The sequence below is a fragment of the Podarcis liolepis genome (genome assembly GCF_965112155.1).
Source record: "Podarcis liolepis genome assembly, chromosome: 11".
Taxonomy (NCBI): Eukaryota; Metazoa; Chordata; class Lepidosauria; order Squamata; family Lacertidae; genus Podarcis; species Podarcis liolepis.
In genome coordinates, this window is record NC_139565.1 from 53,199,687 (window position 1) to 53,218,096 (window position 18,410).

Here is an 18,410-nt window from a genome sequence, read left to right on the forward strand (position 1 = left end):
TATCAGACAATGTAAGGAATATAATAGACATTTTGGAAAAGTTAGAGGTGAAAATAAATACTAAAGCAGTGCTGATTTTTGTGGATGCGGAGAAAGCCTTTGACAATATTTCTTGGAGTTTTTTGAAAAAGAATCTTCATGGGATGGGGGTAGGGCAAGGATTTGAGAATGGTATGGGTGCAATATATTCTGAACAAAAAGCTAAGCTGATTGTAAATAACGTAATAACTGAGGAACTCAAGATAGAAAAAGGAACACGACAGGGGTGCCCAATTTCCCCATTGCTTTTTATTTCGGTTCTGGAGGTGTTGCTGAATATGATTAGAAATGACCAGCAGGTTAAAGGTGTACAGGTCGGAGCTAAACATTACAAGTTAAGGGCATTTGCAGATGATTTAGTATTGACCTTGCAAGAGCCAAACACTAGTACGAAAAAGGTGCTAGAAATAATTCAACAATTTGGCCAGGTAGCTGGATTTAAGCTGAATAAACAAAAAACTAAAGTTCTAGGAAAAAATTTAACAGATATGGAGAAGGAGAAATTCCAAGAGGAGACAGTATTGACGGTGGTTAAGAAGGTGAAATACCTAGGGGTTTATTTGACAGCTAAAAATTTGAACTTGTATAAGGACAACTATGAAAAATGCTGGTCAGAAATTAAAAAAGATCTAGAAACATGGTCAAATTTGAAATTGTCAATGTTAGGCCGAATTGCAGTGATTAAGATGAATGTATTGCCTAGAATGTTATTTTTGTTTCAAACTTTGCAGATTCTTGACAAGATGGACTGTTTCAAGAGGTGGCAGAAAGATATCTCAAAATTTGTCTGGCAGGGCAAAAAGCCCAGAATTAAATTTAAAATATTGACAGATGCTAAGGAAAGAGGGGGATTTGCCCTGCCGGACTTAAAATTGTACTATGAAGCAGCAGTGTTTTGCTGGCTGAAAGAGTGGATGCTCCTCGAGAACACAGACATTTTGGATTTGGAAGGTTTTAATAATGCATTTGGTTGGCATGCATATCTATGGTATGATAAAATCAAGGTGCATAGGGCCTTTAAAAACCATATTGTCAGAAAAGCATTGTTTAATGTCTGGATAAGATATAAAGATCTGTTGGAAAACAAAACCCCTAGATGGGTGTCTCCCGTGGAGGCTAAGGCATTGAAGAAACTCAATATGGAGGTCGGATGGCCGAAGTATTGGGAAATTTTGGAACAGGAGGGAGATAAACTGAAATTACAAAGTCATGAGAAAATGAAACCTAAAGTACAAGACTGGTTTCAATATCACCAAATAATGGAGATTTTAAAACAGGACAGGAAAATTGGCTTTCAGGTGGAAAAATCAAAATTAGAGACTGAATTGCTAGAACCCAATACTAAGAACTTGTCAAGAATGTATAACTTGCTGCTGAAATGGAATACACAAGATGAAACAGTTAAATCGGCTATGATTAAGTGGGTACAGGACATTGGTCATAACATTATGTTTGCTGACTGGGAATGGTTGTGGAACACCGGTATTAAATTCACGGCATGTAATGCCTTAAAGGAAAATATTATGAAAATGACTTACAGGTGGTACATGACCCCAGTCAAGCTAGCAAAAATCTACCATTTGCCTGATAACAAGTGTTGGAAATGTAAAGAGACTGAAGGTACTTTCTATCACCTTTGGTGGACGTGCCCGAAGATTAAGGCTTTCTGGGAAATGATATATAATGAAATGAAAAAGGTACTTAAATGTACTTTCCCTAAAAAACCAGAGGCCTTCCTCTTGGGCATCGTTGGCCAATTGGTGTCAAAGAAGGACAGAATTTTCTTTATGTATGCTACAACAGCAGCAAGAATACTTATCGCAAAGTATTGGAAGACACAAGATCTACCCACTCTGGAAGAATGGCAGATGAAAGTGATGGACTATATGACACTGGCTGAGATGACTGGCAGAATCCGTGATCAGGGAAAAGAGACGGCGGAAGAAGATTGGAAGAAATTTAAAATTTATCTTAAGGACTACTATAAACTTGATGAATGTTAGAATGTCGAGGTTTTCAGAAAGAAAGGGTTACAGTGATATAAGATTAGATTAAAGAAAAGATTAAGACGACAGAGGTTGGAAAGAAATATTTAGAAGTTGCTAAAAAATTATGGACATTGGGATGCAGAAAGGGGGGGTACGGGGGAGTCCCGGAAAGGAGGGTTATGAAAAAATGTTATGAAACTATACGTGTTTGTATGTGTGGTTTTTTTATGTGTTTGTTTGTTTTAAAAAAATCTTGTAAAACCAATAAAATTTTTTTATAAAAAAACAACAACAGAATACAGTTTTTCTTAAAACCGTAGAGAAAAAACAAGTAAACATAGGGTTGAAAACAATACAAAACAAATACTTAAGACCAGTGCTTTTTTCTGGGGGTACGCAGGGGTATGCATACCCCTAAACATTTTGTGAATCTTTGTACTTTTGTCCATTTGCTGTATTTATTTCTCCCCATTTCAACTATAAAAGAGTGATTGCCTTGAGTCAAAATGGGAGTACCCCTAAATATGTTTTTAGGGGAAAAAGCACTGCTTAAGACAGGGACATTTTTTAAAGCCAGATGGAAGAGCTTGTCAGATCCTCACCCTCCACAAAATCTCTCACTTCTTCATGGGAAGCAAAGATAATGGAAGCCACACTGAAAGCCCTGCTCTGTGGCCCTATCTGCAGTACACATTGAAAGCAATATCATACCCCTTTAAACATTCACAACTTCCACCATTATGGGAACTGTGGTTTGCTATGGGTGCTGAGAGCCATAAGGAGGCCTCAACCTGCCTCACAGAGCTACAAAGGAAGAGGGATTGTGTTAAGTTGTGGGTGAACATATCAGACGACACAGTGATTCTTCAAACAGCTCTTGTTTATTCACAGGCCAGAACAGAACTGAAGTGAAGGGTTCAGTCAGCCTGCTTATATAGAGCTCCAGTACAATGTAACTTAACAATTTTCTAAAACTATCCAATCACTGAACGTCACTTTCTATCCCTTATTTGCATAACTATCTACAGTAACCCCCTGCTGGCTCAGGGTGAGAACTTCAGTACATAACAGATTGATTGTTAAACTGCTCTGAGAACTGTAGCTCTGTGAGGGTTCATTTTATTTTATTTTATATTGAAAGTTTTCAGTGAGGAAACTAAGGGAAGGAAAAAAAAGGGAAAAGAACATGAAACTGTGATACTGAAATTGTTGTTAGGGTTTCCTAACAACTCTCAGCAGCCTTAACAAAGGACACTTGGCAGGATTCTCTGAGGAAAGCCATGCCAGTTTCAAGTGGGACCTGAGTTACTGCAGAGGCAGCTTCTGCCATTTTAGGGATGTGAATGAGAAACCTACTCTGTTTTTGATTGGGTGTCAAAGTGCTTTTTACAAAAAATTCCTTTCATCTTTTTGTTATAGCTCTTTACATCAAGGGGAAAAAATGTAAAATAAAATTGACGTGCTGAAAGTGCACTTGACCCTCGCAGGTCAAATAAATATAAAGTTAAAAGAAAGGTATATTCGCTGAGCCTTTGATATTCATTTTGGCGTGCTCAATTGAAACGGATCTGTTCTCAGCCTGTTTTATCAGTATCGCTCCTTATCTGCCTTTTGTTGTATTCAATGGGGGTTCTCTCTGCCTTTTTTTCAAGTGTATCGGTCTCCCTCTCTGGGTATCACAGACTTCTGATGAATTTAGGACTGTGAGGATCAAATTCTATTTGTCTTCCTGCAGGGAAGCAAGACAGGGACTTTGTCATGAAATCGTGAAGCTTAGGCTCTCCACAGATCAAAATCCTTTTGGTTTATATAGCTAGCTGTCAGCCCAGGGATTTCTACACCAAAAGTGGGGAAGAGGAGGGGGAGAACGGGGACTTCAATTGCTCCAGTGTGTTTCTGAGCACAATTCAAAGTGTTGGGTGCTGACCTCGGCCCAGTATACCTGAAGGAGCGTCTCCACCCCTGTCACCCCCATTGTTCAGCCCAGACACTGAGGTCCTTTTCTGAGGGCCTTCTGGTGGTTCCCTCACTGCAAGAAGCGAAGTTACAGGGAACCAGGCAGAGGGCCCTCTCAGTAATGGCGCCCACCCTGTGGAATGCCCTCCCTTCAGATGTCAAGGAAAGAAACAACTGTCTGAGTTTTAGAAGACATCTGAAGGCAGCCCTGCATTGGGAAGTTTTTAATGTTTGATGTCTTAGTATGTTTCAATATATGCTGTGAGCTGCCCAGAGTGGCTGGGGAAACCCAGCCAGATGGGCGGGATATAAATAATAAAATTATTAATTATTTTTATTTTTATTATTATACTACACCCTAAATAGGAAGGAGAAGTCCAAAAGAGAGCACACTTTTTCTGTTTTGGCTGAATTTGAATGCCAGCAAAAGTGATGCTCCTAGCTGGGGAACCTTGACAGTTAATCAAAAAAGCTTCTGCACAATTTAAACTAGTTATCAGTGCATCAGTCAAGAGGAAGACCACAATCTGCTTTGGATGCCAACAGAACTACCCTCAAGTTGAAGTGCTTTGAGGACATCAGGCCTAACATAAAACATATATGGATACCCCATAGAGAAATCACATCTCCCCCAAGCTTTTTGCAAAAGCTACCTTCACCTTCATGTGTTACTCAGTGGTGTGTGGGTGCTTTTTGTGGTTGTTCTGATGGTTGTTGTAGGAATAATAATTGTTGTTGTTGTTGTTGTTGTTGTTGTTGGTAGTAGTAGGAGTAGTATTGGTGGTGGTGGTGGTAATAGCATATCCTCCAACATTTCTCCACTGAAAATGGGAATGTCCTATGCCATAATAATAATAATAATAATTTATTTATATCCGTTCATCTGGCTGGGTTTCCCCAGCCACTCTGGGCAGCCCCCAACAGAATACTAAAAACATGATAAAAGATCAAACATTAAAAACTGCCCTAAACAGGGCTGCTTTCAGATATCTTCCAAAAGTCAGATAGTTGTTTATTTCCTTAACATCTGATGGGAGGGTGTTCCACAGGGCGGGCACCACTACTGAGAAGGCCCTCTGCCTGGTTCCCTGTAGCTTCACTTCTCACAATGAGGGAACCACCAGAAGATCCAAGCTGGATGGCGGGAATGGAGATGCTCCTTCAGGTATACTGTGCTGAGGCCGTTTAGGGCTTTAAAGGTCAGCACCAACACTTTGAATTGTGCTCGGAAACATACTGGGCACTGAGGCTGGTAACTTTTCTGGCAGCAGCAGAAGACTATCTTCTTTTGCAAGCAACCTAAACAAACTATGGTGGCTGTTGTTGTTTAGTCGTTTAGTCGTGTCCAACTCTTTGTGACCCCATGGACCAGAGCACGCCAGGCACTCCTGTCTTCCACTGCCTCCCACAGTTTGGTCAAACTCATGCTGGTAGCTTCAAGAACACTATCCAACCATCTCGTCCTCTGTCGTCCCCTTCTCCTTGTGCCCTCAATCTTTCCCAACATCAGGGTCTTTTCCAGGGAGTCTTCTCTTCTCAAGAGGTGGCCAAAGTATTGGAGCCTCAGCTTCACGATCTGTCCTCCCAGTGAGCACTCAGGGCTAATTTCCTTAAGAATGGATAGGTTTGATCTTCTTAGTCCAAGGGACTCTCAAGAGCACCAGACCATAATTCAAAAGCATCAATTCTTCGGCCTTCTTTATGGTCCAGCCCTCACTTCCATACACCACTACTGGGAAAACCATAGCTTTTAACTATACAGACTTTTGTTGGCAAGGTGATTTCTCTGCTTTTTAAGATGCTTATATAATATCCTTTGCATTGTCTCTCTCCCTAGCTAGTATGTGATGTCAGCTAATGTTAATTGATTTTAGGAGGCAGTCTACCAGGTAGTGTGTGTGCTTTTCCTCCCCTCAGAAGCCCCACTGATATGAAAGAAGGCTGAACATCTGCTTAGCAGAGAGTACTGAACAGCTGTTTAAACAAACTATGGATTGCTGCATTCAATCATAAGCCAAATGATTTACTTTTGAAATGAGGCATGCTACAGCCATGCAGTTCAGCAGTAGCTAAATTAAGAATGCCTTATTAAAAGACCCGGAATTGGTGATAGCAGGAAGAAGGAAAAGGGATGCTTAGCTTTCTCCCAACCACCCTGAAATAGTTCTGGTTGTGTTTAGTTTTGTGCCATGCATTCAGTCATCATGTGATGGGGATCAAGGAAAACATGACTGCAAAACCTGACTGCAAATGGAACCCAGTGAGTTTGGCTGCGGCCTGATGATTATTGGCTTGTGGTGGCACAGTGGCAGGCTCTTCCACTCAGGACACCACAGGGTTGTGGAATGTGGTGAGATATGAGCATCTCCATTCACTGTCTCCCGGAGACCTGTTTAGGCAACCAGTCCTCTGAACTTGAATTTTTGATCTGTTATTTTATTTTATTTTTTAAAACTGTTTTAACTGCCATGCTTTTTAACTGACTTGCTTTATTAACTGCCATGCTTTTTAACTGACTTGCTTTAAGTTAAGGGTCTTTTGATGCTCAGAAGGAATTGCTCTTGTGAATTTTAATCACACATGGATTTTATAGTTCTAAATCTGTTAGAAGCCACGTTGGCATATAATTTGGGATATAAATTAATATCAACAACAACAATCTGCAGGAGAAGATGAGCATCTGCTTTGTATGCCAAAGATCCCAAACTCAATCCCCGACTCCTCCAGGTGGAGCTGCAATAGACCACTGCAAGCCAATCCACAAAACATGATTAGGTGTTCAATCCAAATAGGTTCATAAACTAAGGTTGCACTCTTAAATCCACCTAAAGGTAAAGGTAAAGGACCCCTGACAGTTAAGTCCAGTCACAAACGACTCTGGGGTTGCGGCACTCATCTCGCTTTACTGGCCGAGGGAGCCAACGTTTGTCCGCAGACAGTTTTTCTGGGTCATGTGGCCAGCATGACTAAGCCACTTCTGGCAAAACCAGAGCAGTGCATGGAAACGCCATTTACCTTCCTGCCAGAGCATATTTATCTACTTTCACTTTCAAACTTTCAAACTGCTTGGTTGGCAGGAGCAGGGACTGAGCAACGGGAGCTCAGTCTGTCGCGGGGATTTGAACCGCCGACCTTTTGATCAGCAAGCCTTAGGCTCAGTGGTTTAGACCACAGCACCACTTACCTCAGAGCAAATTCCATTGAATCCAAGAGGACTTAAGTCTGAGTAGACATGGTTACGATAGCACTGTAATTATCACTCTAAACATATTTTCATGGATAAAACAGCCCACTAATTGCTTCAATTTAACAAAGCCTCAAGCTCCCCAATTTCAGAAGGGCCAAAGCTCAGTGGTAGAGTATCTGACTTGCAAGCAGACAGTCCCAGGTTCAATCCCTGGCATCTCCAGGTACAGCTGGGAGAAACTCCTGTCTGAAATCATGGTGAGCTGCTGCAAGTCATCATAGACAATAGTGAGCTAGGTAGATCAATGGTATGGGATGTGGGAGGTGCTGTGGTCTAAACCACAGAGCCTCTTGGGCTTGCCGATCAGAAGTTTGGTGGTTCAAATCCCCACAATGGGGTGAGCTCCTGTTGCTCTGTCCCAGCTCCTGCCAACCTAGCAGTTCGAAAGCACACCAGTGCAAGTAGATAAATAGGTACCGCTGTGGTGGGAAGGTAAATGGTGTTTCCATGTGCTCTAGTTTTCCATCACAGTGTTCTCTTGCTCCAGAAGCAGTTTAGTCCTGCTGGCCACATGACCCGGAAAGCTGCCTGTGGACAAACGCTGGCTCCCTCGGCTTGAAAGTGAGATGAGCGTTGCAACCCATAGTCACCTTTGACTGGACTTAACCATCCAGGGGTCCTTTACCTTTACCTTTTACCTAACTTAATAAGGCAGCATCCTATGTTCACATGTTCAAGGAAACAAATACTCTACAGAACCTGTATTTTGCAGCTGATCTGCTGTAACATTGACCTTCTTCCCTCTCAGCACCTGAACTGCTTTTCAGCATCCCTTTAGAAATTTTTCCTTTTTTTTAAATCAGCCTTTGGAAACTTTTTCACACCTACTACTAGTGTTCAGGTCTGCTGACTGAAAAGCAGGTGAAAATCGAAGGAGGCACGCAAAAGCACTTCAAAAAACAGAGCGTCTTTTAACGATGGCAAAGTAGGAACTAAAATGGAATCAATCGCTTCGTCTCAGCACTAAGAGTAACAGTTGTCACTTTGTTCCCCCAAAAAAACAACGATGGTGACTTGATAATCCATCCTTAGAAGTCATTATGGGGTGGCGGGGGGGAGAGATGGCCGAGTCTGAGCTACTAAGGGAATTATAGGTTGGTGCTTGCATCATTACTTGTACCCACAAGGCAACAGAGTACCGGTACAAATCCTGGGACATGGTGCAATGTGTTCCTTGTGGCTCATCACAACCAGGACAGGAGATTGATTAAAACAGCCAGTTGAAAGAACGATGTGGGGGAAGCATAATCGGAAGAACATATCCTCTCATGGGAATGCCAAAGCTACAAACTTAAACTGGCCTAACAGTCATTATCTTCCTCCGGAGGGAGCTGTAGTACTTTGAAGGAAGCTAGGAATCTGTAACAGGCCCATGGGATTTTCTCAATGCCCTTTATTTCCAGGATTTGTTGGCGCAGAACAATGGCAGTTACATTGGCATAAAACTGACGTAAGCGAAGCTAAATGGGGCGTTCTGGTCAGTTCCAAACCCATCCTTGATTGGAACACATGAGACATCTTTCAGCACCCAGGAAAGTCCATTTTGTGCCCTTTAGCCCTCCACCACATTGTTTAAACCTTCCTGTTTAGGACATTTTTGGTCTTTTAGTGGCTGTACCATACCTTTGGCATTGACATAACTGGTACATAATCCTTTTGACTTTATATTTCATTTTATTGTCCCTCCTTAAGAATAACAACACATTTTACTTGCTGGTTTGCTAGTCTTTTGGTTCTCTCCTCTTCAGTTTTAGTTAATTTTTAATGCCTTTTACAATGTCTGATACTAGCTGCCTTCAGCTGAACAAGGAAACTTGGGACAGAAGTACTACAAACAGACAGACAAGTGTTTATTGGTTCTGAGTAGAGATGGAGAATTCTAATGAAAATAGAATCAAGGCAGAAATTTGCAATGTTCATGTCTTTGCCCCATGTCGAGAATGGAGCTCAATCCAGCAAATACAATCAACATTCACTGTTGTTCTTGCTTTCAGTTTGCAAATGATACATAACTGATCGTCTGCCCCCCCCCCCATTTGCATTTCATTTCCTTTGCGCTGAAATGAATAGGATGGGAAAATGTAATGAAATCATAAATTGCATAATTAATTATGTAAGTTACATAATTTCACCGCAGTAGACAGTGAGGCGAATAACATAGTTTTTGGCAGAAAATGAACTGCAGTGTTATGGAAACAGTGCTGCATGCGATGGAGACAGAGTGAAATGGAAAACTGTGTCTTCTTAATTCCTCCAAGGCTGAATGTTTTGCAGATGCTCAGTGTTTTGTAGACTAGGCTTAGGACCAGGAGGATGTGTAAAACATATGCAAGAAGCGAACTGAGAAAGATTATTATTATTATTTATTGCATTTATGTACCGCTGTTCATCTGAAGAGCTCAGGGCAGTTTACAACATAAAACAGCATGCTCCATGTTCCTATCAAACCATAATTGTTCAACTATGGCTTAATGTGATGTGAGAACCAAGCTGTGATAAACAGCAAGTGCTTATACCTCTGCTCACATCTTCAAAACTTGAACTTCAAATTCCAGATAGCATAGACATTTCTCCATGGTGAACATATTAGAAAGGCTAGAAAAGTATTTAGTTTTACACAACCACACACATGTTTCAGGGGTAGTTTGCCTCCCAATTAGTTGCCTCCCAGAACAAGGCGGGCAAGCTTTGCCAATCTATGAGCAGCAAACCATAGGAGAAACCTTGGTTTCAGCTTGGGGTTTGTTGTTGTTTAGTCGTTTAGTTGTGTCCGACTCTTCGTGACCCCATGGACCAGAGCACACCAGGCATCCCTGTCTTCCACTGCCTCCAGCAGTTTGGTCAAACTCATGCTGGTAGCTTCGAGAACACTGTCCAACCATCTCGTCCTCTGTCATCCCCTTCTCCTTGTGCCCTCCATCTTTCCCAACATCAGGGTCTTTTCCAGGGAGTCTTCTCTTCTCATGAGGTGGCCAAAGTATTGGAGCCTCAGCTTCAGGATCTGTCCTTCCAGTGAGCACTCAGGGCTGATTTCCTTCAGAATGGATAGGTTTGATCTTCTTGCAGTCCACGGGACTCTCAAGAGTCTCCTGCAGCACCATAATTCAAAAGCATCAATTCTTCAGCGACCAGCCTTCTTTATGGTCCAGCTCTCACTTCCATGCATCACTACTGGGAAAACCAGAGCTTTAACTATACGGACCTTCAGCTTGGGGTTAGAAAAAGCTAAATCATGATCTGGGTTCAGAAACACAATAAGCAAAACCACAACCTATTGGCGCAGCAGTAAAACCAAGGAGGAGCCAAGCAGCCACAATTTCCTCTCCAGGGCCCCATGTATTCGTGCTAAGCAACAATGTTAGCTTAGTGTGATGTGCAAATCAGGCTATTATGCAGGCCATTAAGATGATCCTGTGCAGTCATTTCCTCAAAATTTGATCTTTGTTTCCCTGAAGCTAGCACGCACATCCCACCCTCCACCGCATTTCAATACATTTTTCCTGATATGGCATCAAGGCAACGTGTCAGAGAAAGCACACAATGAATAATGGATAATGAAACACCCCCTGACACTATTTTGACACAGGGGAAGTATGAGGGTTTGATTGCCATTGTGTTCAGACACTGGCAGTGGAGGAACGAATGTGCTCAGAAGTCAAGCGTGGGACTTTGCATCCACTCAGCATGGCACTCATTAGCATTTCAACTTCTCTAAGAAGCAACGGTGCCCTTTGGAATAACCCCACCAGCCTTGCAGTCATGGCGTATAAAATGCCGATTATGTTTCGGACTCTGTCGTTGACGTAACAAGCTCATCATTAGATCAGCTTTTTCGCAGAGCCTCCTGCACAGCAAAGCAACTTGATTAGGAAAATGTGTTAGTGGTGTTCTGGATGCCAAGAAATTAATGAGCAAGACAAACACAGGCTGTTTTCAGGAAAGCAGTGGTGGGGACTCCTGAGTTTGTGATCTGCCGTTTGCTAGATCAGACTCTTGCCTCCACAGAGGAAGATTAAAAAGAAACACTCCACTTTCTCATGCCTGTTACTGTCTTGATGCTAACAGTCACAGCTGCAAGGGCACTGCCTTTGATCCGCAAGCCAAGTTAGAAGAATATCGGAAGTCATACAGGGAGACACACCAATGATCTTTTTAGAAAGAGCAGAAAAAAATGGAATCTAAATTAGGGATGTGGAAGAGAGGGGAAAATTGGTTAACATTTTAATCTAACATTTTAATACGAATCTACCTACTTTGCACTTATTAGAGCATCCACCTGTCTCGAGAGACAATGGAGTGGGCTTCCAGGGGTGAAGTCAAACCTCTGTATTAGCAGCACTGAAGGCAGTGTGTCCTAGGCTGCCCAGGTTCTGGGCTGCCCAGGCAACAAGGGACCATTCTTGGCCTTGATGATGTGGTCCAAAGGAAAGCAGAGCAATACATTTGGCACCAGGTCGGCTGCAAGAGTTGCCAGAAGGAGACTTACAAGGCGTCATCCAACCATCTTAGGAACTTCACTCTGGATTTGTGTAGGGTTTGCTCCTTAACCTTTTCTTCTCTTGAAGATATCCCATAAGGCAGCTGAGGTTTAGAAGCAGAGTCTTCCTCCTCCTAGATAGGCTACCTTCCCAGGTTGATGAGCTACACCTGCCTCTCACTTCCCTCTACAGCATCTGCTGAAACCACCTTCTTTACCATTGGACCCACTATCAATCTCATCTGCTTAATCCACCGGAGCCTGCAGGGGAGGGTTTGAGACCCACTGGCTCCCCTCACCTGGTTTATCTGGCCAGTTGCTACTACTTTTGTGATACAGTCATACCTCGGGTTAAAGTAGCTTTGGGTTGAGCATTTTCGGGTTGCGCTCTGCAGTGACCCAGAAGTAATGGAACGTGTTACTTCTGGGTTTCACTGCTTGCGCATGTGCAGAAGCTCAAAATGACGTCATGCACATGCACAGACGTGGCAAATCACGACCCGCACACACACAGAAGCGCAGAGGCAGGTTGCGTTCGCTTCAGGGTGCGAACGGGGCTCTGGAACGGATCCGGCTCGCATCCAGAGGTACCACTGCATAGCTCTGCAACCCAAAAGTGTGCACCAAAATACATGCATTAGTCAAACTATTGTACAAAATTTAATCATACTAGGGGAAATTACTCACAAAAATGTGTAGCTTGGGGGAATACAGGTATTAGGAGAAATGTGCAGACTTTTAAGAGAGAGAAAACACACAAATTGTTGTATAGTAGGAATAGTGCAACCAAATTTAAGGCTGGAAAAATGAGGGAGTGTATCTGAACTTGAAAAATAATCATGCATTCCTTTAAAAATACAATATTTGGAAGTGAAAAATGAGAAAGGTTTTCCTTGTAAACCTAAATCCCACTTAATACACTTGTAGATGAGAATGGTGGAATGGTAGAAGTTTGATACTTCCCATGTGCAAGGATCCTTCCCATGCAGAGACAGTTGATTTCTACCAAGTCAGACACCAAAACCAGAGCTTAAGCTTAGAACTGGTGGAGGTGGAAAGTTATGCACGGCTTCCTGTCATCTTAGCAAGCGCAGGTTTTGAAATTCACCATGTTTAAGCTAACATTTAGTTGAGCACCAAGTTGGAGATATATTTCCATGAATGTGCTCTGTTGAAGTCCAATTCAAAAAGTGGCTTCCTCTAGGGGACAGAAAGCCCAGTTTCCTTTCAGCTACAGGTTTGCTGATTGACTAAAGGTGAAAGTGCACAGATGACATCACCACGACAAATGCCATCATCACTGGTTGTCAAAAGAGCACCACAAGTGAAGGGGTCACTTTTTGTGCCCCTGAGACAAGTACTTGGACTCTTGCTAAATATAATTATATAAATAAATCTTAATAAATAACCATTGACTTTTTTTTTAACCAACCAGAATCTACTAATGCTTTATTGATGCTTTATAGACTGGCTATACTTTATGTTATAAAGTATAACGTATGCCTTAATATGTTTGATGAAAGTGTAGATCATAAATATTCAAATATTCAAATACTACTTAGCAAGTCTTACTATTGCCAGAGTTTCACAGTATACCCCAATGACCAGAACTGAATATTTCAGGAAGTAATAAGACAAATCATTTTAGTGACCTTCAGTAATTTAAGTGCAAGGATGCAGGCAATAAGAGTTACTGAATTATATAAGAGAAAAGGAGACAACAATTTTAAGCAGTTGAGGGGGTGGATCTACCCACAACCTCAGATGCTGCCGATCCTGGGATATGATGAAGAAGGGGAGCTGATTTTTGTCAATCCACCCAACTGAGTCTGCGATTGCAGTCTATACAACTCAATAGAGAACTGAGGCTACTCTAAATCTGAAAAGAGGTTCACACTTGAGCAAGAGAAAAAGCCAGAACTCAGTGATTGTAAACATATTTCTTTCTACTCCTGGTACTACAGCATGTAGCCAAAACATTTGTTTCAAAAGTCACACCCTGGAGCTTGAGCCCCACTCCAACAAACACATAAGCTAGGCGTTCAACTTCATTGTTCTCAAAGTTTATTAATTGGCAATCCCAATTAATCCCAAATCGATTTTGCCCTGGGCTGCCACAACCATTCGTTGGATGCTATTAAAAAAACAACAACACCACACACATGCATGCAAAGAGGATGTGGGGTTTACTCTGGGCCAGGTTCTCATTTGTATTGGCAAGAAAGATGACAGGATGACATCTAATGAGTCAAGTAACAAGAGGACAGTATTTTAATAGTCTGTTGGAAGCCATCCAGAGTGGCTGGGGTATTAATAAATAATAATAATAATTCAGTTGAATGTCAATACAGTCATACCTTGGGTTACAGACACTTCGGGTTGCATGATTTCAGGTTGCACACTGTGCCAAACTCGGAAGTACCAGAACAGTTACTTCTGGGTTTTGGCGCTTGCACATGCACAAAAGCGCTAAATTGCGCTTTGTGCATGCGCAGAAACACCAAATTGCGACCTGCATGTGCGCAGATGTGCGGGTCATGGGTTGCGAATGCTGCGAGTAGTGAACGTGCCTCCCGCATGGATCACGTTCGCAACCCGAGCGATCACTGTATAATCTATTTGCTAACAGAACTCATTGCCTCGAAGGGTGGCAGGATCTTTCTGACCTAGGTTGCGTCCACGCAATACATTTAATGCACATGGCTTCCACCAAAGGAACTGTAGTATATCCATCACAGGGCTACAAATCCAGGATTCTTAATCCGCAGTTTTTTGGGGGGAACCCCAGCATTGCCTGGGGATACTCTGCATTTATGGCCTGGAATAGACAGGTTGACTAGAAGGCCTAGAAACACATCTCGCCCCCTCCCCAAGCTTCTAAGCGTTTCCTGGAGTGGAAGTCCCACCTACCCAAGTGTTCAATGGAATAGTAGCGCTGCTTGCTGTCCACTCGCACCGTCTCGGCGTATGGGCTCCCCACTCCGTAGCCAATAATGTATCCACGCACAACGATGTTTGGGTTCAGTGGTGGCGTCCAGCTCATTACAATGCTGGTTGATAAAGGCCTCACATGAAGAGAGCTTGGCTGGTCAGGAACCTGAGATTCTAGGAGTCAAAGGAAGATGCTGTTAGCAGTGCCACCGTCTGCGTTTGATCGGCGGCAAGAGCACACTTTAGGCTGACCTGTCATTGTTTCTGGAAAGAAGCAAAGTATCACATCTTTGTCCCATGCAGAAGTAGCATGCAAGTCATTAAAATATACAGCTTGTAAAATATCTAGGCTGGGTTATCATCTTTAAACGCACAACTGAATTTTTTCCATCGCCAAGCACAAGGTGTCTAACTGTGCCATTCAACAGATGCAGTCATCTCCAAACTAGGCTTTCGCCTTCCTATCATTGAATTATTATTCTTTGAAGAGTCAGACAAGCGGGGAAGCAAGAATTATCCTTTATGAAAAGATGGCGGAGGACAAAACTCGTAAGTTCAATAAATTAAATACGTGGAAGTCACTCTCATTCTCTCTCTGTGTGTGCATATATTACTCACAGAAAAACATTTCATAATAGTGAACAGCAAGCAAGCTCAGAAAAGCCAGTAAGCAGACAATTGACTAGCAACTTAAGCAGTATTAAATAAGTCAGTGCTTCTAACATTACGTGGCGACAGTCTAGGTTTGTGGCATTCATTATCGCAACCATGCATATTTTCATTTTTCCTTCACTCACCCTGCCTCCTCTGATTAATACTAAAGCATATGGGGGGGTGTAAGATATCTGTCTAGGAAAATAATGATATACCGACAGCATTCTATTAACAATGCATTCGTTTGCATTTTATTACGTGCAAGCCAGGAATGAGATGGTTATCCAGTCTAATGGTGTGGGTGGGTGTTTTAAAACCCTTTGGAGGTGAAAGCAAGCCCTTTTGCTGGAGGTTTGCCTAGGAGCTACCATACCACAAGTCTCCTCAGAAGAGCAGGAAAGCAACTTGTCTCTTTGAGAGCGGAAGAAACAAGTTGCAATCTTTTCCCCCCACAAGGAGGCCTGTCATATTTTAGCCATATGGAAGAGGTAAAAGGACTCAGAGGCAAAACGCTGGTGCAAACTCCGAGAAAAGGGCCTCCTTTGATTGTGAAGTATTCCCACTATAAACGTTGGCTGATGGGTGGCGGAGGGGAGGCAGTAAAAAACTGATGGGACTAATACTTTTCAGCGGCGCTGTCATTGATTCTGCCATCCGTGCCCTTGATAGTTTATAAGCTTTGCAGTGAATTTGGGGGGCAGAATAAAATTCTTCTGAGGAACTGCTGGATCCACTGGAAAGTCTTATGAGAATGTTAGAGGTCGCATAATGCACACAGCAACATTTGCAAGGGCTTCACAGTCTCCACAGTCTCAAAGTCAATCTATTCTTGAACGATGATACATTTAAGGAAGAGCAGACAAAGAAACAAACAAACAAACACGACACCATTAAGTATCTCCCGGACCACTGTGTGCACGTATTTGAAATGCAATACATTTTCTTACTGTTAAAATAAAGAAAGCTGTTTTGGAATGCTGGACATCATTAGGAACATATTCAAACGCAGCAGGCATAAAGGGGTGGGAAGTTGCGCTTCAAGGGCAGGGATTAAAATGAGGGACATCAAAATGTTCAGGATACTTTACTATTTTTCATAATCCTTCATTGCTCTTCAAGGACAACTTTATACCAGGCACTGTATAGCACATGCATGTGTCCTCATAGTTGTACAATCACGAGGGGAGGGGTGAATAAATGGAGAGGATGAAAACATAGGAAGGGCACAGGTATAGCTTAAATGCAAAACCTTGATGGGATATGGGATAGTTAACTGGTAGCAGATGTTTCCTGCATTGATGTTGGTTTTCCCCACTGAAAGCTGAGGAAGAATTTAAAGAGAAGTAGTGTTCGGTTCATAATTCACCTGTGGAGTAGGAGGGAGGCAAATTGGAATTCTGATCAAATGAACTTTGAATTTCAGCAATATCACCTGCTTCAGCCTTTTTCCTGTGCAGAGGGCTTTATTTGGTCTACCCAGACACACAGAGATGAAATTTGTGTCTATGCATATTCCTATATCAGGGACAGCCAATGTTGTGCCCTCCAAATATTGCTGGACTCCAGCTCCCATTATACCTGGCCACTGGGGTTGATGGGAGCTGGAGTCCAGCAAGATATGGAGGGCACCATATTTGTTACTCCTGTCCTGGATATTTCTACACTGACAGAAGTTCACCTAAGGAGCAACCTGGGGCAAAGGATTCTACCAATCAGTGTGACAACGATCCAACCTGAAAGGAATATGTGTGTGTGTATTCAACAGCATCCAGCTATGAGTAGGGAGATCATATAAATTAGTCCTTCAAGAGGAAAAAAAATTGCTTCTAAAGTTTCCCTCCTTCAAATTTATTCTGGATTTTGGAATACCACATTATTTGGTACCACTGTTCATGTACCAGTTTTGTATATAGACAGCACAGGGTGCCACTGCTTCCAGTTCTTAACAGTTCCAGGGCCCAGGTTCTATCTCCATGTATGTTGGGGAGAGACCCGTATCTGAAACCCCAAAGAGCCATTGCCAGTCATTGTAGACAATATTGAAGAAGATGTACCAATGGTCTGATGCAGCTCTCTACATGGTGTGTTATCAGTGCTCAGGAGAGCACATGTTCATCAATATAAAACACTGTGCCAAGTGCAATCGTATATACAGTTGCATCAAGAGTCCAGTGTTTCATCAATGCTCACAGACGCAATGGTAATATAGAGGGGAAGGTGAGTGCAAGTGAATGGAAAATTGGAGCAAACTGAGCATTATCCAGTTCTAGAATTAATTCCAGGAATTCTTCTAGGTAAACACAGAATTCAGGAAGAGCTGAATGGAGAGTGAACCTAGTGCAGAAATGGAGGAGATCTGCTCTTGTCTAGAAAGGAAGTTAAACAGCATCCCCAGAATACACATAAATATATTCCTCCAGAATATTCCTATACAAGACTGATCCAGGATCCCCAACATCATTACTTAAACTGTTTGAGTCAGATGTTTTGGGGGAAATTGAGCATCCAGTGGTTTCCTTCCCCCCCCCCCCCAGAGAAAAAAGCATAATGCTTTATGCTCAAAATAAATATTTAAAATGCTCCCAGCTGTCAGAAAGACTATTCTGGCTTTCCAGGGAACCTTGGATCAGCAGCAGTGTTTGGATTTCTAATCGCTTTAACAAAACACACTAATTAAATGGGCAATCCATAGGGAGTTAAGGGAGTTTCTTCAAGACACTCTTCATTGTGTGTGTGTGTGTGTGTGTGTGTGTGTGTGTGTGTTACTGCAGATGCAAAAAAAAAAAAAAAAAAGCATCCGGTGAAGGAACTTCTACAGCAAAAGAGCAGAGAGGGAATTGCAGTTAACCATCCGCACAGCAGCACCAAAGGAATTTAGCTGATCCTTGAATGTCTCTAACCTTGCAGATCTCGCCAAAGGAACCATCCCAAGAGGTAGCTAGAGCGCAAAACATGAAGCTGCAAGGTGATGGGTGTTTAAAAAGCCAGACTGTGTGTGTGTGTTCTGAAGCAATTTAGTCTGGGTCTGCACTGGGGTACAGAACTGGGTCAGTGATTCAAGGTACAGGCTTGGCTCTAAATGTTTTCGTGCCCTTGTGCTTGCTTCTGCAGTGTGAAC

General features: G+C 42.4%; 1 protein-coding gene across 3 annotated transcripts in view; it reads right to left on the minus strand.

Annotated features, from left to right (window-relative positions):
* Positions 1–18,410, minus strand: part of DCC (DCC netrin 1 receptor) — a gene marked incomplete at its 5' end in the record, with an annotated part of 945,448 nt that overhangs the window by 131,444 nt on the left and 795,594 nt on the right. For all 3 annotated transcript variants that reach the window (XM_083465695.1, XM_083465694.1, XM_083465696.1), the window contains one exon: positions 14,618–14,812. In XM_083465695.1, coding sequence (XP_083321821.1) covers positions 14,618–14,812 — 195 coding nt within the window. The remainder of the gene's footprint in view (positions 1–14,617; positions 14,813–18,410) is intronic.